At 47.0% G+C, this 20,958-nt stretch overlaps 1 protein-coding gene across 16 annotated transcripts in view; it reads right to left on the minus strand.

The window, feature by feature from the left end:
* LOC140483251 (nesprin-1-like) overlaps positions 1–20,958 on the minus strand; it is a 585,321-nt gene that overhangs the window by 244,156 nt on the left and 320,207 nt on the right. For 10 of the 16 annotated variants that reach the window (XM_072581374.1, XM_072581377.1, XM_072581375.1 and 7 more), the window contains 5 exons: positions 19,328–19,665; positions 10,590–10,734; positions 7,222–7,440; positions 4,495–4,757; positions 1,834–2,008 (listed from right to left, as the gene is read on the minus strand). In XM_072581374.1, coding sequence (XP_072437475.1) covers positions 1,834–2,008; positions 4,495–4,757; positions 7,222–7,440; positions 10,590–10,734; positions 19,328–19,665 — 1,140 coding nt within the window. The remainder of the gene's footprint in view (positions 1–1,833; positions 2,009–4,494; positions 4,758–7,221; positions 7,441–10,589; positions 10,735–19,327; positions 19,666–20,958) is intronic. The other 6 variants (XM_072581386.1, XM_072581388.1, XM_072581379.1 and 3 more) reach the window with 1 other exon arrangement.

Raw genomic sequence — 20,958 nt, forward strand, 5'->3', positions numbered from 1 at the left:
CACACAGCAACGCCATTGACTCTAGACTGGCCTAACTAAGCTGTTCAGTTACAAGGTGTTCATCAGCATCTGCTGAAGGGTAATTATGGGTGGGTAAGAAATGCTGGCCTTGCCAGCGATGCCCACATCACAAGAATAAGTGAAATACCCTCCTCCATTTCTGGCCTTTTGTGCATCACTGTTATGAAGATGCGGGTGTACCTTCAAGAGAGTGAAGGACTTGGCAAATACACTCAGTGCTGGAGAATTTATGAAGTAACATTTGATTCAGAACAAACAGCACTCGCTGAGTTGCTATGAGACAAAAAACATAAATTTGAATTTGGCCAATCAGTTTAAATTATACCCCAAAAAATATCAAACTCCAATCCAATTTGAGTTGAGTATACTGACAATCTTAAAAGCCAATGACACAATCCGATGCTTTGGTGGATATAAGACTGGGGAAAATTGAACAGTTGAGAAGAGAGCTGCCAAGCCCTGCATGTAAACAGACTGCTTGAAAAATAGCTCTCTTAACAATACCTTTTAGATCAGTAACCTGTGATTCAGAAATTCCGAAGAAGAAGAAGACACAGAAAGATCGGAATAGAAGAACGAAAGCTGCTTGGTTTGGAGATAAGAAGGGTGGCTTTGTAAATTTTAATTGGGAGTTTTATCGGGGTAGTATTATCGAAGAGAAGGTAAAAGATAGGTTAGAGGAAGAAACCAGGTAGTGGTGGAGGTGAGTACAATTTTGTAACACACTCACCACCCTCTGTGTGAAGAAACTGTCCCCTCTGGACCCTTTTGTATCTCTTCCCCTCTCAGCACAAACCTATGCCCTCTAGTTTTAGACTCCCCTACCACGGAGAAAAGCTATTGGCTAGCTACTTTCTCTGTGCCACTCATGATTTTATAGACCCTGGCCAATACTGACCTCTCTATCCACATCAGGAAAGTAGAGGATTTAGTCATAAGCGCATTGCTGTCTATGGGAACTGGGTGTGTGCAAATTGGCTACAGCTTGTCACAGAGTTAAAGTGACACAGAATTTCGCCCATGCCATCTCTCTGTGGGGTAATACTTTCAATCCTTAACTCGAAAAACACTGATTGTTTTCTCTAGAGAGGTGGAGACTGAAGGAAGACTTGATAGAAGTCTATAAAACGATGAGATGCATCGAGAGGGTTGATGGTCAGAATCTTTTTCCCAGAGTTGCAATGTCTAAAACTGAGGGGGGGGGGAGGGCACGCATTTAAGGGGAAAGTTCAAAGGAGATATGAGGGGCAAGTGTTTTTTTAACCCAGGGAGTGTTAGGAGCCTGGAGCATGCTGCCAGGGGTGTTGGTGGAGGCAGATACAATAGGGGCATTTAAGGGACGTTGGGACAAGCAAATGGATATGCAAGGGATGGAGGGATATGAACTAAGGGCAAGCAGAAGGGATTTGTTTAATTTGGCGTCATGTTCGCACAACAGCGAGACCGAAAGAGCCCTTTCTGTGCCGTACAGTTCTACGTTCTATCCTAATCCCCTTTTTATATCGGTATTACTCTTCAAGTTACCTTCCAGCAAGTTCCCCACTAATTTCTTTCTGAAATGGTCTATTATCTTTGCTTCCACCACCCTAGTAGGCATGGAGTTACCGGTCGTTCGAGCTCCTTTCCTGTGGCTAGCCTACTTTGGGTGGATTCTGCTGGCTGCAATGTGTTCTGGGGAGATTTTGAGCTCACGAAAATTTTGGCATTCTTGCATTGGTCCTGATGAGTGCGAGGCATAAAGCGTCAGCAAGGTCCCTCTCTTTTTGACAACATAAGTGTATTTCTTTCCAAGTAACTGCAGCTATTGCTTACTGTAAATACCTTCAGCTCTCGAAGCTCTGTAACTGCATCCGAAGTAGGGTTCAGCAGATACTCTCTTGTCTCGTGGAGCCACTGTCTGACAGCATTTAACTCACTCTCCACCTCTTCCCGCTCCTTTAACTCCTGCTGGACCATCTTCTTACTCTTCCTTATCTTCTGCCGCACACTTCAATTGAACAGAGACATTTCTCAATATTAACTTTGACCAATCTGAGCCCATGGACCAAAACCCTCCTGTCAGAAAAAGTGCAATTCACTTGAAAAATCTGATACAACTCAGACACGATCATGTAACTACCTACAGGAAGTGTTCAACTGTAGTTCACCCACTGAACGTAACATCAGAAGGTCTGACCAGACTCAACATTTACTCCCTGATCAGTACCACTGACACAGAGCATCTCGTGACACATCACATTGGCTGTTGGAGGGATCCCGGATGGGGTGATGCCCCCCCTTAGTTGAGGTCTGCGGTCACTGGATGCCCAGCCTCATACAAACCCAGCCAAACAGATGAGGTACTGTAGGCCGAAGGCAAGGTCCTGGGAGATAAACAGTGAACAGCATCTGGTCAGTAAATTGATGAGAAGGCACGACTGGGAGGTCAAAGGCAAAATCCAGAAGAAATTATTTCTCACAAAGAGTTAGGAATTTAGTTCAGATTCCCTACAGTGTGCACAACAAGTCCACACCGACCCTCCTAAGAGCAACCTACCCAGTCCCATTCCCCTACATTTCCCACTGACTAATGCACCTAGTACTATGGGCAATTTAGCATGGCCAATTCACCTGACCCGCACATCTTTGGACTGTGGGAGGAAACCAGAGCACCCGGAGGAAACCCACACAGACACAGGGAGAATGTGCAAACGCCAGACAGACAGTTGCCCAAGGCGGGAATTGAACCTGGTTCCCTGATACTGTGAGGCGGCAGTGCTAACCACCGAGCTGCCATACCACCCATAGTCATAGAATCTCAGTGTGGAAACAGGCCATTTGGCCCCACAAGTCCACACCGAAAGAAAGTTGCCTCAACTAAAAGGGCTGAAACATCCCTTAAAAGGAATTGGACACGGTCCAGTAGAAGGTGAATATAAAACACTCTGGGGCAAGATTTTGGGAATGTGAACTTAGAGTAGAGAGCATTAGCTGAAGAGGTAGCATATGCATAGGTTCAATGGGCCAAACTGCCTCCTTGCAATTTCTACACCGATGGAACAAAAACCTGGAGGAAATGGGAGAGAAAATCAAGAGGGAACCACAAATTGAGGCATGTGCTTGGAGTTAGATTAGATTCTCTACAATGTGGAAACAGGCCCTTCGGCCCAACTAGTCCACACCAACCCTCCAAAGAGCAACCCACCCAAACCCATTGTCCCTAACTAATGCACCTAACTCTACGGGCAATAACTGGGAGATCAAAGGCAAAATCCAGAAGAAATTATTTCTCACAAAGAGTTAGGAATTTAGATTAGATTCCCTATAGTGTGCCCAACAAGTCCACACTGACCCTCCTAATTGCAACCCACCCAGTCCCATTCCCCTACATTTCCCACTGACTAATGCACCTAGTACAATGGGCAATTTAGCCTGGCCAATTCACCTGACCCGCACATCTTTGGACTGTGGGAGGAAACCAGAGCACCTGGGGGAAACCCCCCGCAGACACAGGGAGAATGTGCAAACTCCACACAGACAGTCGCCAGAGGCTGGAATTGAACCTGGGTCCCTGGCGCTGTGAGGCAGCAATGCTAACTGCTGAGCCACTGTGCCACCCCAATGTTAGTTTCCAATGTTAGGCTACATGGACCTCGGTGAGAGGTTTCCACAACCGAAGATGTGCTGGAGTGGCTGTGCCATCAGGTAATGACATGTAATAACATAAACAGCAGGTCAATTCAATTATTCAGTAACAACAGCACCAGATAAGATACTGAGTCAATTAACACAAATCTGATCATCCCTAAAAGCCTTCAGCTATATATGAGTAGCCCTTGCCTCCTTGAGGCACCTATTGGTAGGAAACAAACAGGAGACACAAGGCATAGTGTCTCGGTTGGAGTTAAATGCTGGGAATTTTGTAATGGGCGACAGTGATGGAGAACAGGACTCCAGATGGACACATTGTGCGTGTATTACTCACTGCAAGGCAGGATGGGAAACGTGTGCTCACAATGAGTGGACATCTGAACTGCTCGCACAATCACACTGACAGACGTCTCCACCTCCACCAGACCAACAACGTAAGTTGCACTTTCACTTCAGGACATAGAATGGAAGAGGAAGATCTGGAAAATGGCATTGTGACTGGAGGGGGAGAAGGAGTGAAATGAAGACAAGTTTCAGCCTGAGACTTGACAAGGCTTCACCACACAACACGCAGAGTGGATTCCTTTGGAAGCGAAGGCCCTGAAATCAACTGGACACTCCAAATGAGAACAAAGTGTTGGGACCTTGGTAAACGGCTGGACCTCATTAATGCTTCATCATCCATTAAGTTTTCTTTGGAAGTCACCTTGCAGTAACTATCCTTACTAAGGAAGCATTTTCGGGACTACTCACTGATAAGTCATTCATTTACACAACTCGATTCAGGGAGGCAGCTGCGCTTAGGTCGAGGCTCAACCGTCGAAGCCCAGCCAATCCACTTACTTGTCGTATCTGTCCTGCATGGCCTTGATCTCATGCATTACAGGCAGGTCCTCGACAGAGATGGAAGGCAGAGCCACGTCACGGAGCATGTTTAAGGCTTGCTGTCGAAGAACGGTCAAAGTGGACTGCTCCCGTTCCACCTCCTGGGCGAAAGCGTCGTGGTACTCCAGGAGCTCCAGCAGCTCGGTCTTCCTCGCCTTTTCAACTGAGCTGTCGGGGAGTCGATCCTGCAACTGGTCCACCACCACGGTCGTGGTCTCGATCTGAGGACCACCATGGAGATACATGAGAACAACTCCCCATAGCAACAGTAAACATGTATACCCTCCCCCAACACCAAATCCCCATATCTCCATCTCCGTGCTGCAAAGGAGTGAGAGGCAGAGGGAGAAGCTAAGATCAGGAGAAGACCATTCAGCCCCTCAAACCTGGTCCACCATGCAATCCTAACCCCATCTCCCACCTTGTGAATTAACTTCTGAAGTGAGAGTTACGTTGCTGGGAAAATGGGGTTGTTGAGGTTTCCTGGGAAATCATCAAGAAATGATCCTGATTCCAAGCTTGTGTAAAACACCAAACATAAGAACAATGTTAGAGCAGGCCACTAAAACAGGATTGTGACTGAGTTACACAGGGAGGCTCCATAGGAATCCTGTGTGGGTCCTCAATAGTATGAGGAGTGTTTTATTATATCGCCAACTGTTATTAGTTTTCACTTAGCATATAACCATAAGTCTTTGAGACCACATTGAGGCCACCAGCTCATCAGGTCTACTCCACCATTCAATGGGATCATTCTCAACTCCACTTTCTTGCCTTTTCTCTCTAAGCCTGGATTCCCTTATGGATCACTTGTGAGTGCAGAGTGGAATTGAAAGAGATGGAGGGCTGTTCGTCCAATTGGCCCTGATTGAACCAATTGTTTATGGCGCAGTAAGCATCGAACCACAGGACTGTGAGAGGAAATGTGGACTTTATAACTTCGAAAGGGGTCAATTAACCAGAATCATAGAATCCCTACAATGTGGAAACAGGCCCTTTGACCCAACGAGGCCACACTGGCCCTCCAAAGAGTATCCCACTCAGACCCATTCCCCAATTACTCTACATTTACCTCAGACTAATGCACCTAATCTGCACATCCCTAAATATTATGGGCAATTTAGCACGGCCAATTCACCCTAACCTGCGCATCCTTGGATTGTGGGAGGAAACCAGACTAGGAGGAAACCCACACAGACACGGGGAAAGTGTGCAAGCTCCACACAGATAATCGCCCGAGGCTGGAATCAAACCTGGGTCCCTGGCGCTGTGAGGCAGCAGTGCTAACCACTGAGCCAGCTAGAACTTAAGGGAGAGAAATTGTTAGGGAATAGGTAAAGTAGGAGCAGAATTTGAAATTACACCATAAAAATAGAACAAGGAGACACAAGCTCCAGCAAGTCAAAGTGCAAACTTGTTTCTGAATCAGAAATAATTGGCCTGCACATGGAGTAGATTTCTCAACGATGTGATTGAAAAGTCAGGGAACACTGAAGCTTCTGGTGGACAGGACACTGTTGGAGCTCTGTCCACACAGATGAGCTGGGTTCAGTTGAAAGGACCATCATTATCTTAACGTCCTGCATTTGGCACCATTCTAACCCAGAATCCTAACTGTTAAGCATCTCGCTTTTCCATTCTGCCACTCCTCCCAGAATTCTGTCCAAGCGCTATGACAAAAACCCATTTCTTCCTTTGTTTTTGATCATTTACCACTTACCACCACCCCCCCCCGGCCCTATTTGACTACATCATAAATAGACCAAGAACCATTTGTACTTAAAACCATTGGGACACCTCTTTGAGCCTTTGAATTCGATATAAAAATGGTCCCACTGAGGAAAATGTAATCGTTGGTGAATCGATAAGAGTACAAGTGCTACAAATGGTTTGTGATGCCTTCTGACCTTGTGTCATGTACGTTAACTTGACACTTATTTAGAAGGATGCACTTTTGGCCAAACTGGTGGTAAAAGGGAAGGGGTCAGTAGGTAATGCAGTGTTTGTGGAAGAGAGGCACTGAGTTTCATATCAGGCCAAAGAGATTCCATTGGAACCAGAAGACATTAAGGGATAGAGAATTGTTGGGCAAATGCCAAAGCAGGTTAAGGAGGTGGGAAGTGAGGAACAAAGGGGAAGATCTGTGATGGGGTGGCAAGGATCACTGCCGTTTTCTTCAAACTAGATTTTCCATATTCCCCGTCATGTTCTTTTGCAACTATTTATACACCTCCCCCAGTTCACCTTTCACTTCCTCACTTGCTTCAAGATTAACCCCCTTTTTGTCTGACACTGTGTGACTTTGGTCATTTGATCCCTGCCAGCCTCCGCCCTGTCATGGATGCTCATGTTGTTCTCTCCCACTCTCACCATTTTCCTCCAGCTCTGCGAATTACTTACAAACTCTTTGAGGGGGAGATTTGTTCTGGCTGCGCCACGTGTATGTAGAATTAGCTCGATTCCCCAGGGGCAGGTGATGCAGTGGGCTCTGCTACCTGCACCGCTTTAGCTAAACAGATTTCTCCCCGTCCGTTTCAAACGTCTTCCAGTTCTGATGAAACGTTCCCACCCTCAAGCACCAACTCCCTCCCCCGCCCTGCTGAGCATTTCCAGCACTCCCTGCTTCCACAGAAACTTTCCAGCACCCGCGGAACCTTCCGGAACACCCGTCACTGTGCCCCGTACCTTGTCGGTGAGGTTTTTCCAGCCTCTCGCCGCCTCTTCCAGCATCTTCTCCTGCTCGCGGGCGACAGTGCGGAGTCGAGTCCAGCGCTGCCACACCGTGGTCATGGATCTGCTGATGGTGGCCTTGCTGGCATCGTTGCCCAGACTCTCGAGATGGGAAGCCTGTTCCTCCAGGGCAGTGATCTTTTCATGGAAGGAGTTCACCACTGACAGCAAAGACTGCAGGGGAGAGAAATACCGGCAAAGTGAACAGGAGTAAACTAAAACGTGATATACCAACACACCCATAACAACTTACGATATCGTATAAACCCTACACTGTGAAAGCAGGCCATTCGACCCATCCCGACCCTCTGAGGAACATCCCATCCAGACCCTGACCCTAACCCTGCATTTCCCATGGCTAATCCACCTAGCCCACACATCCCTGAACACTACGGGTAATTTAGCCTGGCCAATCCATCGAACCTGCACATCTTTGGATTGTGGGAGGAAACCAGAGCACCCGGAGGAAACTCACACAGACACGGGGAGAATGTACAAACTCCACACAGACAGTTGCCCTTCGCTGGAATTGAACCCAGATCGCTGGTGCTCCGAGGCAGCAGTGCTAACCACTGAGCCACCGTGCCGTCCAGGATATATAGACTGGAAACAGGCCATTCAGCCTAACCAGTCCAAGGCAGTGTTTATGCTCTGCGTAAATCTCCTCCCATCTTTCCTTATCCATCATCATAACCCTTTTCCCTTATTTGGTCACATCTTGAGTTCATCTATATCGTTGAGGGAGGGCTGATGGAGGAGATTCACCAGGATGTTGCCTGGCCTGGAGATACTCAGCTATAAAGAGAGACTGGATAGGCTGGAGCTGTTTACTTTAGTGCAGAGAAGGTTCAGGGGGCATCTGATTGAGGGGTACCAAATTATGAGGGGCATATACAGAGTAGTTAGGGAGAAACATTATCCAGAAGGCACAGTTTTAAGGTAAGGAGCAGGAGGTTTAGATGGAAATTGAGGAAAATGCTTCCACTTTGAAGGTTGTGGGCAACTGGAACTCACTGTCTGAAAGGATGGTAGGAGCAGGAACCTTAAAGACATTTAAGAAGCATTTAGATGAGCACTTGAAATGTCACAGAGTACAAGATTACAGGCCAAGATCGGTAAAAGAGGATGAGAATAGATGGATGTTTGAGGATCAGCACAAAAATGATGGGCCAAATGGCCTGTCTCCCTGCTGTAAAAACTCAATGATTCTACGATTCTATTCATCTCAACTACTCCCTATGGCAGTGAGTTTTACACTTTCACTTCTCGAGGTAAAGAAGTCTCTTCTGAATTCCTTTTTGGATTTCTTGTTGACTGTCATCATATAGATGGCTTCTAGTTATGCTCAGCCCCACAAGTGGAAATGCAGTCTCTGCAATCAACCTATGAAAACCTTTTATAATTTTCATCAGCTCTGTTAGGCCATCTGTCCTCCACAGCCAGCTTTATTCCTTATCAATAAATTAGTCCAATTCTTTCACCTTTACTTGATAGATAAAAGTCACAGTCGAGAGTGTGGAGCTGGAAAAGCACAGCAGGTCAGGCAGCATCTGAGGAGCAGGAGGGTCGATGTTTCAGGCAAAAGCCCTTCATCAGGAATGACGCTCAACGCCAACTCTCCTGCTTCTCAGATGCTGTTTGACCAGCTGTGCTTCTCCAGCACCACACTCTTGACTCTAATCTCCAGCATCTGCAGTACTCACCTTCACCTAGATATAAGTCACAGTCATCCCAGAGAACTATCCAGCTGCTCTCGAGAAAGAGAGATGACTGATGGAGAGATTAACCTTGCCTCGGGTAAGGGGAAAGGTCATCAATGCAGAGAAGGGATGGAAGAGTCACTCCAAAGACTAAATATAGAGTATATTATAAGCTTGTTATTTCAGTGATTTATTATGTTATTGAACAAAGTGTTGGTGTGTTAGTCATTAATGCTACTTAGTTATTGGTGAGTTATTTGTTGATGTAAGCTAGTTATTGACATAAGTGAGTTAATATTGCTTATTGTTGAGCACTGGTTATTGCAGTGGTCTGGTTATTGAAGTTAATGGGTCATTGAAATGAGCCAGTTATTGCTGTGATACACTTATCAATGTAAGTTAGAATACCAATGTGAGCAAGTCATGTAATGAGCTAGTTAATGACGTGAGTTAGTTATTGATGTGAGTTACTTATTGTCATGGGCGAGTTAATTTTGTCGACTGGTTACTGACATGACATGATGTGAGCAAAATTGGCAATTGCCCGAAACGTCGATTTTCCTACTCCTCGGATGCTGCCTGACCTGCTGGGTTTTTCCAGCACCACACTGATCTTGATTCGGATTTCCAGCATCTGCAGTCCTCACGTTTGCCGCATAGATGTGAGAAGGTGAATCTTACCCACTGGTTAGTGACGTGCGCTAGTTATAGATGTGAGCTAGTTATAGATGTGAGAAGGTGAATCTTACCCACTGGTTAGTGATGTGAGCTAGTTATAGATGTGAGCTAGTTATAGATGTGAGCAAGTGAATCTTACCCACTGGTTAGTGACGTGCGCTAGTTATAGATGTGAGCTAGTTAATCTTTCCCACTGGTTAGTGATGTGAGCTAGTTATAGATGTGAGCAGGTGAATCTCAGCAACTGGTTTGTGAGGTGAGCTAGTTAAAGATGTAAGCAGGTGAATCTTACCCACTGGTTAGTAATGTGAGCTAGTTATTGATGAAAGCTATTTATAGATGTGAGCAGGTGAATCTTACCCACTTGTTAGTGATGTGATCTAGTTATAGATGTGAGCAGGTGAATCTTACCCACTGGTTAGTGACGTGCGCTAGTTATAGATGTGAGCTAGTTATAGATGTGAGAAGGTGAATCTTACCCACTGGTTAGTGATGTGAGCTAGTTATAGATGTGAGCTAGTTATAGATGTGAGCAAGTGAATCTTACCCACTGGTTAGTGACGTGCGTTAGTTATAGATGTGAGCAAGTTAATCTTTCCCACTGGTTAGTGATGTGAGCTAGTTATAGATGTGAGCAGGTGAATCTCAGCAACTGGTTTGTGAGGTGAGCTAGTTAAAGATGTAAGCAGGTGAATCTTACCCACTGGTTAGTGACGTGCACTAGTTATAGATGTGAGCAAGTTAATCTTACCCACTGGTTACTGATGTGAGCTAGTTATAGATGTGAGCAGGTGAATCTTACCCACTGGTTACTGATGTGTGCTAGTTATAGATGTGGGCAAGTTAATCTTGCCCACTGGTTAGTGATGTGAGCTAGTTATAGATGTGAGCTGGGTTGTGATGTGAGTTAATTAACATTGTTAGCTTATCTCTTGCCGTACTGACCTTGTGTTGAGTCAGCTTTTCTTCACTTTCATGGCTAGTTGCTGCTTTGGCTGAAGAGAATTCCGACAACCTCGTTTCCGCTTGGTTCATCAGAGCAATGACCTGCTGCCTGGCCTCCTGATAGTCCTGCCACTGGGTCACACACCTGCGAAAATGTGCCAGAACCACACTTTATTCGTACTCATTGTCACGAACCCACCTTTGGGCAGTGTTGATCTAATACATTCAGAGCAGGCCTGACATTTTGCCTTGAACAACTGCGTCTCTCAGGCACCTTCTAAACCAGTAGCTTACTCAATGATTTAAAAAGGAACAAATCTTTTTTTCTTTTCCAAAGCACCAAAGTATCTCCAGACCTCACAGTGAGATAACACATTGGCTGCACCGAGCCCAGCAACACCTCCAGATTTGGTTTAGACCGAGAGTAGACAGCTTCAGTTCAGGAGCTGGCCTTGCTCCAGGAAATAAGGACTGCCTGGCCTTACCACCTGGGAGTTTGGTGACTCCAAATTCCAGCTACTTTCTGGATAAAGACATTCGTCCTGAATTTTTTATTGGGTTTATTAGTGGTTATCTTCCACTGATGGGCCCGAGAACGGGACTCCCCAAAACTGAAAATGGTTCTCTACAACCCACTGAATCAAACGATTTTACCATTTCAAATATCACCTCCCAAAGATCACCTCTCAGCCCTCTCCATTAGGCCGGGGTGGGAAGGGCCTGGATTGGAGAGGGGACTGACAGCGGTCCACAGAGGAATGGGGACAGGCCAGAGAGGAATGGGGGCGACCCGGAGAGGAATGGGGGTGACCCAGAGAGGAATAGGGATGGGCCGGAGAGGAATGGGTTGGCCTGGAGAGGAATGGGGACGGCCTGGAGAGGAATGGGGATGGTCCGGAGAGGAATGGGGACGGCCTGGAGAGGAACGGGGACAGGCCGGGAGAGGAATGGGGATGGCCCGGAGAGGAATGGGGACAGACCAGAGAGGAATGGGGACTGGCTGGGAGAGGAATGGGGATGGGCTGGAGAGGAATGGGGACAGGCCGGAGAGGAATGGGGACAGGCCGGAGAGGAATGGGGACAGGCCGGAGAGGAATGGGGACAGGCCGGAGAGGAATGGGGACAGGCTGGGAGAGGAATGGGGATGGCCCGGAGAGGAATGGGGACAGGCCGGAGAGGAATGGGGACAGGCTGGGAGAGGAATGGGGACGATCCGGAGAGGAATGGGGACGGTCAGGAGAGGAATGGGGACAGGCCGGGAGAGGAATGGGGGACAGTGGTCAGTGGGCCAGGAATGAAGGTGGGCCACTGGTTGGTCAGACCACATAGAAGCCCTTATAGAAAGACTGGAATGTCTATCATTTCAGCTTTATTCGTTATCTTTCTAACTTTATGTATATCTGTAATTTAGAGTAACTTTATTTTTCTATTTTTTTTGTACCTGGGTACTTTGGACCTCAGCCGGTACTGTGTGTTGGTGAGATGGTACACCTTTACTGGACTCCTGTTGTTCTGTAACTTGAGTACATGTGACAATAAACCTCATTCTACATTCTTTTCTTGAGAAGAATAGCTTCAGTTGTTCTAATTTCCAATCTACCGTCATTCTTAAGAAACAGGTCTCGTGCTGCAGTGGGTAGTGCCCCTATCTCTGAGCAGAAGCTCCAGGTTCAGATCCCACCCCAAGACCTGATGGCCATAGAAGGAAGGTACACTCATAATGTGGGCAAGCAAGTTGAGTATAGACTTGGAATTCCACCCAACACACACGAATGGGAGGTGGTTTAACAGTGGGGAGGATTCCCGAATCAGCCACATTTGGAGCAAGAATATAGGAGCCTCTGACATCACATGTTCCAAAATACACTGTAACGTCCTGAGTAACACACCAACTTTCTTATATATTTTTCTTTCATCTCGCCCGATACCTCCTTGTCGTTTTTTTGTAAAACAGGGAAAGGAACTGGGCCAGGAGTCCAGGTCTTCGCAGATCACCACGCCATACAAGTGGGTACAAATCAGGAGGAGAAATAGATAACTCAGCTCTTCAAATCTGTTCCTCCGTTCAATAAGATCAATGCTGTTCAAAGTTTGGGAGAAGATTTGTAGCTCGCGTGCTCGTTGTTGTGGTCCTGTACACCGAGCTGGGAATTTGTGTTGCAGATGTTTCGTCCCCTGTCTAGGTGACATCCTCAGTGCTTGGGAGCCTCCTGTGAAGCACTTCTGTGATCTTTCCTCTGGCATTTGTAGTGGTTTGAATCTGTCGCTTCCGGTTGTCAGTTCCAGCTGTCCGTTGCAGTGGCCGATATGTTGGGTCCAGGTCGATGTGCTTATTGATTGAATCTGTGGATGAGTGCCATGCCTCTAGGAATTCCCTGGCTGTTCTCTGTTTGGCTTGTACTATAATAGTAGTGTTGTCCCAGTCGAATTCATGTTGCTTGTCGTCTGTGTGTGTGGCTACTAAGGATAGCTGGTCATGTCGTTTCGTGGCTAGTTGGTGTTCATGGATGCGGATCGTTAGCTGTCTTCCTGTTTGTCCGATGTAGTGTTTTGTGCAGTCCTTGCATGGGATTTTGTACACTACATTGGTTTTGCTCATGTTGGGTATCGGGTCCTTCGTTCTGGTGAGTTGTTGTCCGAGAGTGGCTGTTGGTTTGTGTGCTGTTATGAGTCCTAGTGGTCGCAGTAGTCTGGCTGTCAGTTTGGAAATGCTCTTGATGTATGATAGTGTGGCTAGTCCTTTGGGTTGTGGCATGTCCTCTTTCTGTTGTCTTTCCCTTAGGCATCTGTTGATGAAATTGCGGGGGTATCCGTTTTTGGCGAATACATTGTATAGGTGTTCCTCTTCCTCTTTTTGCAGTTCAGGTGTACTGCAGTGTGTTGTGGCCCTTTTGAATAGTGTCTTGATGCAACTTCTTTTGTGTGTGTTGGGGTGGTTGCTTTCATAGTTCAGGACTTGGTCTGTGTGTGTGGCTTTCCTGTAAACCTTTGTGGTGAATTCTCCGTTCGGTGTTCTCTGTACCATCACGTCTAGGAATGGGAGTTGGTTGTCCTTTTCTTCCTCTCTAGTGAATCGGATTCCTGTGAGTTAGACAGCTAACTGTAAGACAGCTAACGATCCGCATCCATGAACACCAACTAGCCATGAAACGACACGACCAGCTATCCTTAGTAGCCACACACGCAGATGACAAGCAACATGAATTCGACTGGGACAACACTACTATTATAGGACAAGCCAAACCGAGAACAGCCAGGGAATTCCTATAGGCATGGCACTCATCCACAGACTCTATCAACAAACACATCGACCTGGACCCAATATACCGGCCACTACAGCGGACAGCTGGAACTGACAACCGGAAGCGGCAGATTCAAACCACTACAAATGCCGGAGGAAAGATCACAGAAGCGCTTCACAGGAGGCTCCCAAGCACTGAGGATGTCACCTAGACAGGGGACGAAACGTCTGCAACACAAATTCCCAGCTCGGCGAACAGGACCACAACAGATCAATGCTGCTCTGTTTGCGTTCAAAATTCCACATTCCCTTCCACCCATGCGAACAATAAATCGCCCTGCCAAACAAAAATCTATCCACCTCCACCTTAAAAATATTTAATGACCTTGTGTGGGAAAAGGTCTGCCACCCTGCCTACCCACAGCATGGCCACACAGAACACAGAAAATCAAACCAGTTCAAACCATACAAGAAATACCCAGAATGCCTCAGCATTGACCAAACAGGCTAACAAAGGGAAACCAGACATGACCATAGTCACTCGCAGACCAGGGAATACACGTCCCAAGACAATAAGCTTCCTGGACCCAATAAACACAGGTGTCCCAAAGCCCTAAGGGGAGTCTTGTACCCCAGTCATACCAAAGCCACACAAAGCTCAGGTCAGACAGAGAGGCACCAGAATACCTCGCTCACAGGACAGCAGCAATGGAAACACCTTACTGCTTTAAAAGGGACATCTTCACCTCCCCTCGAAGAGAGATGGAATCTCCTGATCCCATTAAGAACAGATTGATACTACTGGACTCTTCATTCGGGACATCTTTCTGATAACTGCTTAGCGATTCTCACCATCGTAACTTGACTATCAAGACCATTGTATTTTCACTGTTTTTAATTGTACTGTATTCCTTTACAAACTGACTTGATTCTCTGCTCAGGGTAGAGAACCCTTGATCTAACTATACAGACAGTCAGTTCTGTGTCAGTCTAGTCAATTTCTCTTCCAGCGATATTGCTCGTAATAAACAGCTTGTCAATTTTACCCGATCTGGTTTGTCTGGCCTCTGCTTTATTGGGCTAATTTCTCTGACACCTTCCCTCCACCACTGTCTTCTGAGGCAGTGAAAGTTCCAAAGTCCTCAATCCTCTCAGAGAAAATGAATTCTCCACATTGCTGTTCTGAGTGAGTGACCCCCCCATTGTAAAACAACGCCCCCTTTATTGTGGGCTGACCCACAGCAGGGAAGATCCTTTCTGCACCCACTTGGACAAGACCATTCAGGATGTGGTGAACCTCATGCAAATCGCCCCTTGCTCTTCAGTGAAAACAAGTTCCACCCGTCCAATCTTTCCTCATAAGACAACCCACTCATTCCATCCAGTAAACGAGAAACAGAACCAAAGTACTGCGGGTGCTGGAAATCAGACAACCAAAGCAGAAATGGCTGGAAGAACTCAGCAGGTCTGTGGAGAGAAAGCAGGGTTTCACAAACAGTGACCCTTCTTCAGAAGTCAAGCACGCGATCAATCCAGTAAACCTCCTCTGAACACCTTTTACATCCTTGCTTAAATAAATGGACCAGAACTGAACACAGTGTTCAAGATATGGTCTCACCAACACTCTGTGTTGCTGATCCATAACCTCTTCACACTTACTTCAATTTCTCCAGCAAGCTGTATCCAAATACTAACCTTTAACCATTCATGCACTACAGCAGCTTTGCAATGCAGAATTCAGTAGCCGTAATCCACTTAAATCACTCTACTTTTTTATTCTTTCTGCCAAAATGAACACCCTCACATTTTCCCACATTTACTCCACTTGCCAATTTTTCGCCCATTCACTGCATCCCTGTAATGTCAACTTCATTACAAACTTGCCAACCTATCATTGCTGAAAATGGGTTGCTGGAAAAGCGCAGCAGGTCAGGCAGCATCCAAGGAACAGGAGAATCGACGTTTCGGGCATCAGCCCTTCTTCAGGAATCATTGCATCATCTTCAAGAGGAGCTACCATCCTTGTCAAAGTCATGAGAGTCCAGCACAGACTTGTCATATCCCGCCAAATCCAAAACCAACCCATTCATGTATACTCTGTTTTCTACCAGCCAGCCAATTGTCTATCCCAGCTGCTATGTTACCCCTACGTCACGAGCTCCCACTTTGTACAATAGCCTTTTATGATTACATTAGATTCCCTACAGTGTGAAAACAGGCCCTTCGGTCCAGCAAGTCCACACTGACCCTCTGAACAGCAACCCACCCAGACCCAATCCCCTCTGACTAATGCACCTACAGGCAATTTAGCCTGGCCAATTCACCTAACCTGTCCATGTTTGGACTGTGGGAGGAAACCGGAGCACCCGGAGGAAACCCACGCAGACGCGGGGAGAATGTGCAAACTCCACACAGACAGTTGCCCGAGGTGGAAATTGAACCCGGGTCTCTGGCTGTGAGGCAGCAGTGCTAACCACTGAGCCACCATGCAAATCCTGGTGGCACTTTATGTGGAAACGTGCCAAATGCCTTCTGAAAATTCAATACAGCAGAGTAAGTTAATGGGCTGAGTTTTATCCAGAGCCAATGCTACTCCTTCAACAAGCTCCAATAAATTGGTGTGCTAGGATTTCTCTTTGACACGACTATGACTCTTTGCGTTTACTTTGAGTTTTCCAAGTGCCCTGTTATAACCTCTTTAACGATTGATTCTCACAGCTTTCCCAAGGCAGATATCAAACTAACTACAGCATAGTTACCTGTTCTCCTACTCCCTCCCTTCTTGACTAGATTTTTACTATTTTCCTGCCTGATGAAACCTGTCCAGAATCCAAAGCATTTTGGAAAATTAACACCAATGCGTCTACTACCTCATTAGCCCCCAATAGAAGACTCTAAGTGAAGTCCATTAGGATTCAGAGACTAAACTACTCACAGGGGCCCTTGTGTGGTGCGGCGGTAGTGCCCCTATCCCTGGATTGGGAGGCTCACGTTCAAGTCCCACCTGCTCCAGAGGTGGAAAGAACATCTCCGAACAGGTTGATTAGGAAAAATAGGTTCAATTTTTAAAAAAGTACACATTTCAAATTCCTCCCATCCTTCCATCTCCTGATTTTCAGATATTACTGGAGTGTTTTCTGTATCCTTTACAATGAATACAGAAGCAAAATATACATTCATTCTATTCACCATTTCTTTATTATCTACTATTCACTCCCTGTTCTCGATATCTGAAGAACACACATTCCCATAACTCACACATTTCCTGATTATATACTTATAGAAACTCTTCCTATCCATTTTATGTTTCTAGCTAGCTTCTACTCATGCTTTCATTTGTTCTGATTAATTAATCAGAAATTACTGCTGTCACATTGCACAATATCACATCCAGGATAAACTGTTCCCTGGTTGGTTGTAGAACGTGTTGCTCCCTTGAAAGCATTCTACGCACTCTCTCCTTGATTAAAAATCCACTTGCGTTATATCCTTGCTCCGCTAACTTGCCCACACTAGCTCAATGACGTTGCAGTCGAGAGTGTGGTGCTGGGAAAGCACAGCAGGTCAGGCAGCATCCGGGCAGCAGGAGAATCGACGTTTCAGGCAAAAGCCCTTCATCTGGAATGAGGCTTGTGGGTCGGGGCTGAGAGATGAATGGGAGGGGGGTGGGGTTGGGGGGGAGGTGGCTGGGAAAGCGAGAGGTAGATAAAGGTGAGGGAGAAGGTGATAGGTCAGAGGGGGCATTGATGAACGGGTCCGGAGGGCAGTGCTGAGTTGGAGGCTTGGGACTGGGATAATGTGGGGGAGGGGAAATGAGGAAGCTGTTGAAATCCACATTTATCCCGTGTGGTTGCGGGGTCCCAAGGTGGAATATGAGGCGTTCCTCCTCCAGGCGTCGGGTGGTAAGGGTTTGGCAGTGGAAGAGGCCCAGGACCTGCATGGCCTTGATGGAGCTGGAGGGGGGGGGGGTTGAAGTGTTCAGCCACAGGGCAGTGGGGTTGGTGGGTGTGGGTGTCCCAGCGATGTTCTCTGAAACAATCCACAAGAAGGTGCCCTGTCTCCCCGATGTTGAGGAGACCACATTGGGTGCAACGGATACAGTAGATGACCAATGTGGTCTCCTCTACATCGGGGAGACAGGATGCCCTCTTGTGGATTTCAACAGCTTCCTCATTTCCCCTGCCCCCACATTATCCCAGTCCCAAGCCTCCAACTCAGCATGGCCCTCCAGACCTGTCCATCACTGCCCCCTCTGACCTATCACCTTCTCCCTCACCTTCATCAACCTATCGCTTTCCCAGCTACCTTCCTCCGAACCCCCCGCCCTCCCATTTATCTCTCAGCCCCGACCCACAAGCCTTATTCCTGACAAAGAGCTTTTGCCTGAAACGTCGATTCTCCAGCTCCTCGGATGCTGCCTGACCTGCTGTGCTTTTCCAGTATCACACACTCTCGACTCTGATCTCCAGCATCTGCAGTCCTCACTTTTTCTTCCCCAATGACATTGCAGCCTTGCATTACATAAGATAAGGCCATAAGATATCAGAGCAGAATTAGGCCATTCAGCCCATCGAGTCTGCTCCACCATTCGATCATGGCTGACACGTTTCCCAATCTCATTCTCCTGCCTTCTCCCTGTAACCTTTGATCTCCTTACTAATCAAGAGCCAATCTATCTCTGTCTTAAATACACTGAATGACTTGACCTCCACAGCCTTCTGCGGAAATGAGTTCCACTCCCTGGCCGAAGAAATTCCTCCTCACCTTCGGTCTAAACGTCATCCTTTCAATCTGAGGCTGTGCCCTTAGGTCCTAGTCTCCCCTACTGGGGAAACATCTTCTCCATGTCCACTCTATCAAGGGGTCTCAGTATTCTATAAGTTTCAATGAGATCACCCCTCATCGTTCTAAACTCCACTGAGTATAGTCCCAAAGGTCTCAACTGTTCCTCACATGATACGCCCTTCATCCCTGGGATCAGTCTTGAGAATCTCCTCTGGACCCCCTCCAACATCAGCACATCCTTCTTTAGATTCGAGGCCCAAAACTGCTCACAACATTCCAAGTATGTTCTGACCAGAGCTTTATACAGCCTCAGTGGTACATCCCTGCTCTTGTATTCTAGCCCTTTTGAAATGAATGCCAACATTACATTTGCCTTTCTAACTGCCAACCGAACCTGTTGTTAACCTGAAGTGAACCCTGAACTAGAGCTCCCGTGTTGCCCCGTGCCTCAGATTTCCAAAGCCCTTCCCCGTTTTGAAAATATTCTTCCCAACAAAGTGCATATCCTCACCGTTTCCCACATTGTATTCCGTCTGCCTCTTCTTTGCCCACTCCCCGAGTCAGTCCAAGTTCTCCGATGGGCCGAGTAGCCTAATTCTCTAGCAGCTCTCCCACCCCCCCACCGCCTCCTCAACACAGCCTGCCCCAACCCCAACCCCCACACCTATTTTATAACGTGCATTCGATCTTGTCGCCTCCTTGAGGAGTTTACCTTTGCAGAATGGCTTGCTGAGCCTCAGCTTGTTGCTCAGTGTCTGCTCTCCATTGCTGTAGTGACGCCAAGTTCTGTTCCACGTGTTCTCTCCCTGCTGTGTTGATCAATGGCAGGAAGCCGGGCATTAGTGCCTCCAACTCTCCCAGCCGGCTGGCCAGCTCTGCTTCCGTGGCAAAGAACCCAACGTGCCTTCTCAAGGTCTCCTCCGAAGCCTCAACGTCCACGCCATCTCCAGTCTGCTGCAAGAGGGCACTGGCATCATCTAGCCAGCCCCTGGCAGACTGAACTGCCCGCAGGTACTGCTGGACCAGAGTCTGCGCCAAGTCCAGGGATGTCTGGTTGGGGAGTGTGAAACAGAAATTATCGTCAACTCTCGCCACAAAAAAACATTCACTACTTGGCCAACAGCGTTCTTAACCTGCATTGTCTCGTCTTAATCTGCATCAAGGAAAATGATCAGCTCTCCTGTCACTTCTGAGTCATATTTCTCACAAACGTTATGACTCTCACTTTGCTGCTACTGAGGGCCAATAGCCTTGAGAAGAATTTCCACTGACTGGAAGGGCAGACTGGAGACTGGACTATAATACCCACAAGAGAGAGAGAGAGAGAGGGACATAGAGACAGAGACAGAGAGAGAGAGAGAGAGAGAGAGACAGACAGACATAGACAGAGATAGGGAGAGGAAGAGAGTGTGTGTTGTAATGCTGGTGAGTGTGTGTGTGTGTGTGTGTGTGTGAGAGAGAGAGAGAGTGAGACCGTGTATGTTGTAATGCTGGTGAGTGAGACAGAGACAGAGAGAGAGAGACAGAAAGAAGGACAGAGAGAGAGAGTGTGTTGTAATGCTGGGGATTGAGAGAGAGAGACAGAGAGAGAGAGAGAGAGACAGAGAGAAGGACAGAGAGAGAGAGTGTGTGTTGTAATGCTGGTGAGTGTGTGCGTATGTGTGAGAGAGAGAGTGAGAGAGTGTATGTTGTAATGCTGGGGAGTGAGAGAGAGAGACAGAGAGAGAGAGAGAGTGTGTTGTAATGCTGGTGAGTGGGTTGCAATATCTTTCAATGTCGCTGGGTCAAAATCCCAGAATTTCCTCCCTAAGGGCATTGTGGGTCAACCCACAGCAGGTGGACTGCAGTGGTTTAAGAAGGCAGATTCCCCCCACCTTCTCAAGGGGACAACAGGGAACGAGCAATAAATGCTGGGCCCAGCCAGCAACGCCCACATCCCACAAACAAATTTTAAAAATCAGACAAAAGGCTGTAATGCTGCTGAGAGGGGCCATCAGACTGGACAGTGACCTGTATTCCTGATGAAGTGAACGGCTTTTGCCTGAAACGTCGATTTCACTGCTCGTTGGATGCTGCCTGAACTGCTGTGCTCTTCAAGCACCACTAATCCAGTGACCTGTATTACCAGGGAGAAAGCGATAAGACTAACAGATCGGCCCTAATACTGGAGTAGAAGCTATAATATTCAGGGGAGACTTGTAATATCGTACAGAGGACTGTCAAACCAAAGAGAAAGCTTTTAGACATGGGAGACAGCTCTAAATGAGGTGAAAAGAGAGAGAAAGAAAGAGATAGCAATGAAGAGGTATAAGGTGTAATATCAGAGAAAGAGAAAAAGAGGCA

Source organism: Chiloscyllium punctatum, chromosome 11, assembly GCF_047496795.1.
Source record: "Chiloscyllium punctatum isolate Juve2018m chromosome 11, sChiPun1.3, whole genome shotgun sequence".
Classification (NCBI taxonomy): Eukaryota; Metazoa; Chordata; class Chondrichthyes; order Orectolobiformes; family Hemiscylliidae; genus Chiloscyllium; species Chiloscyllium punctatum.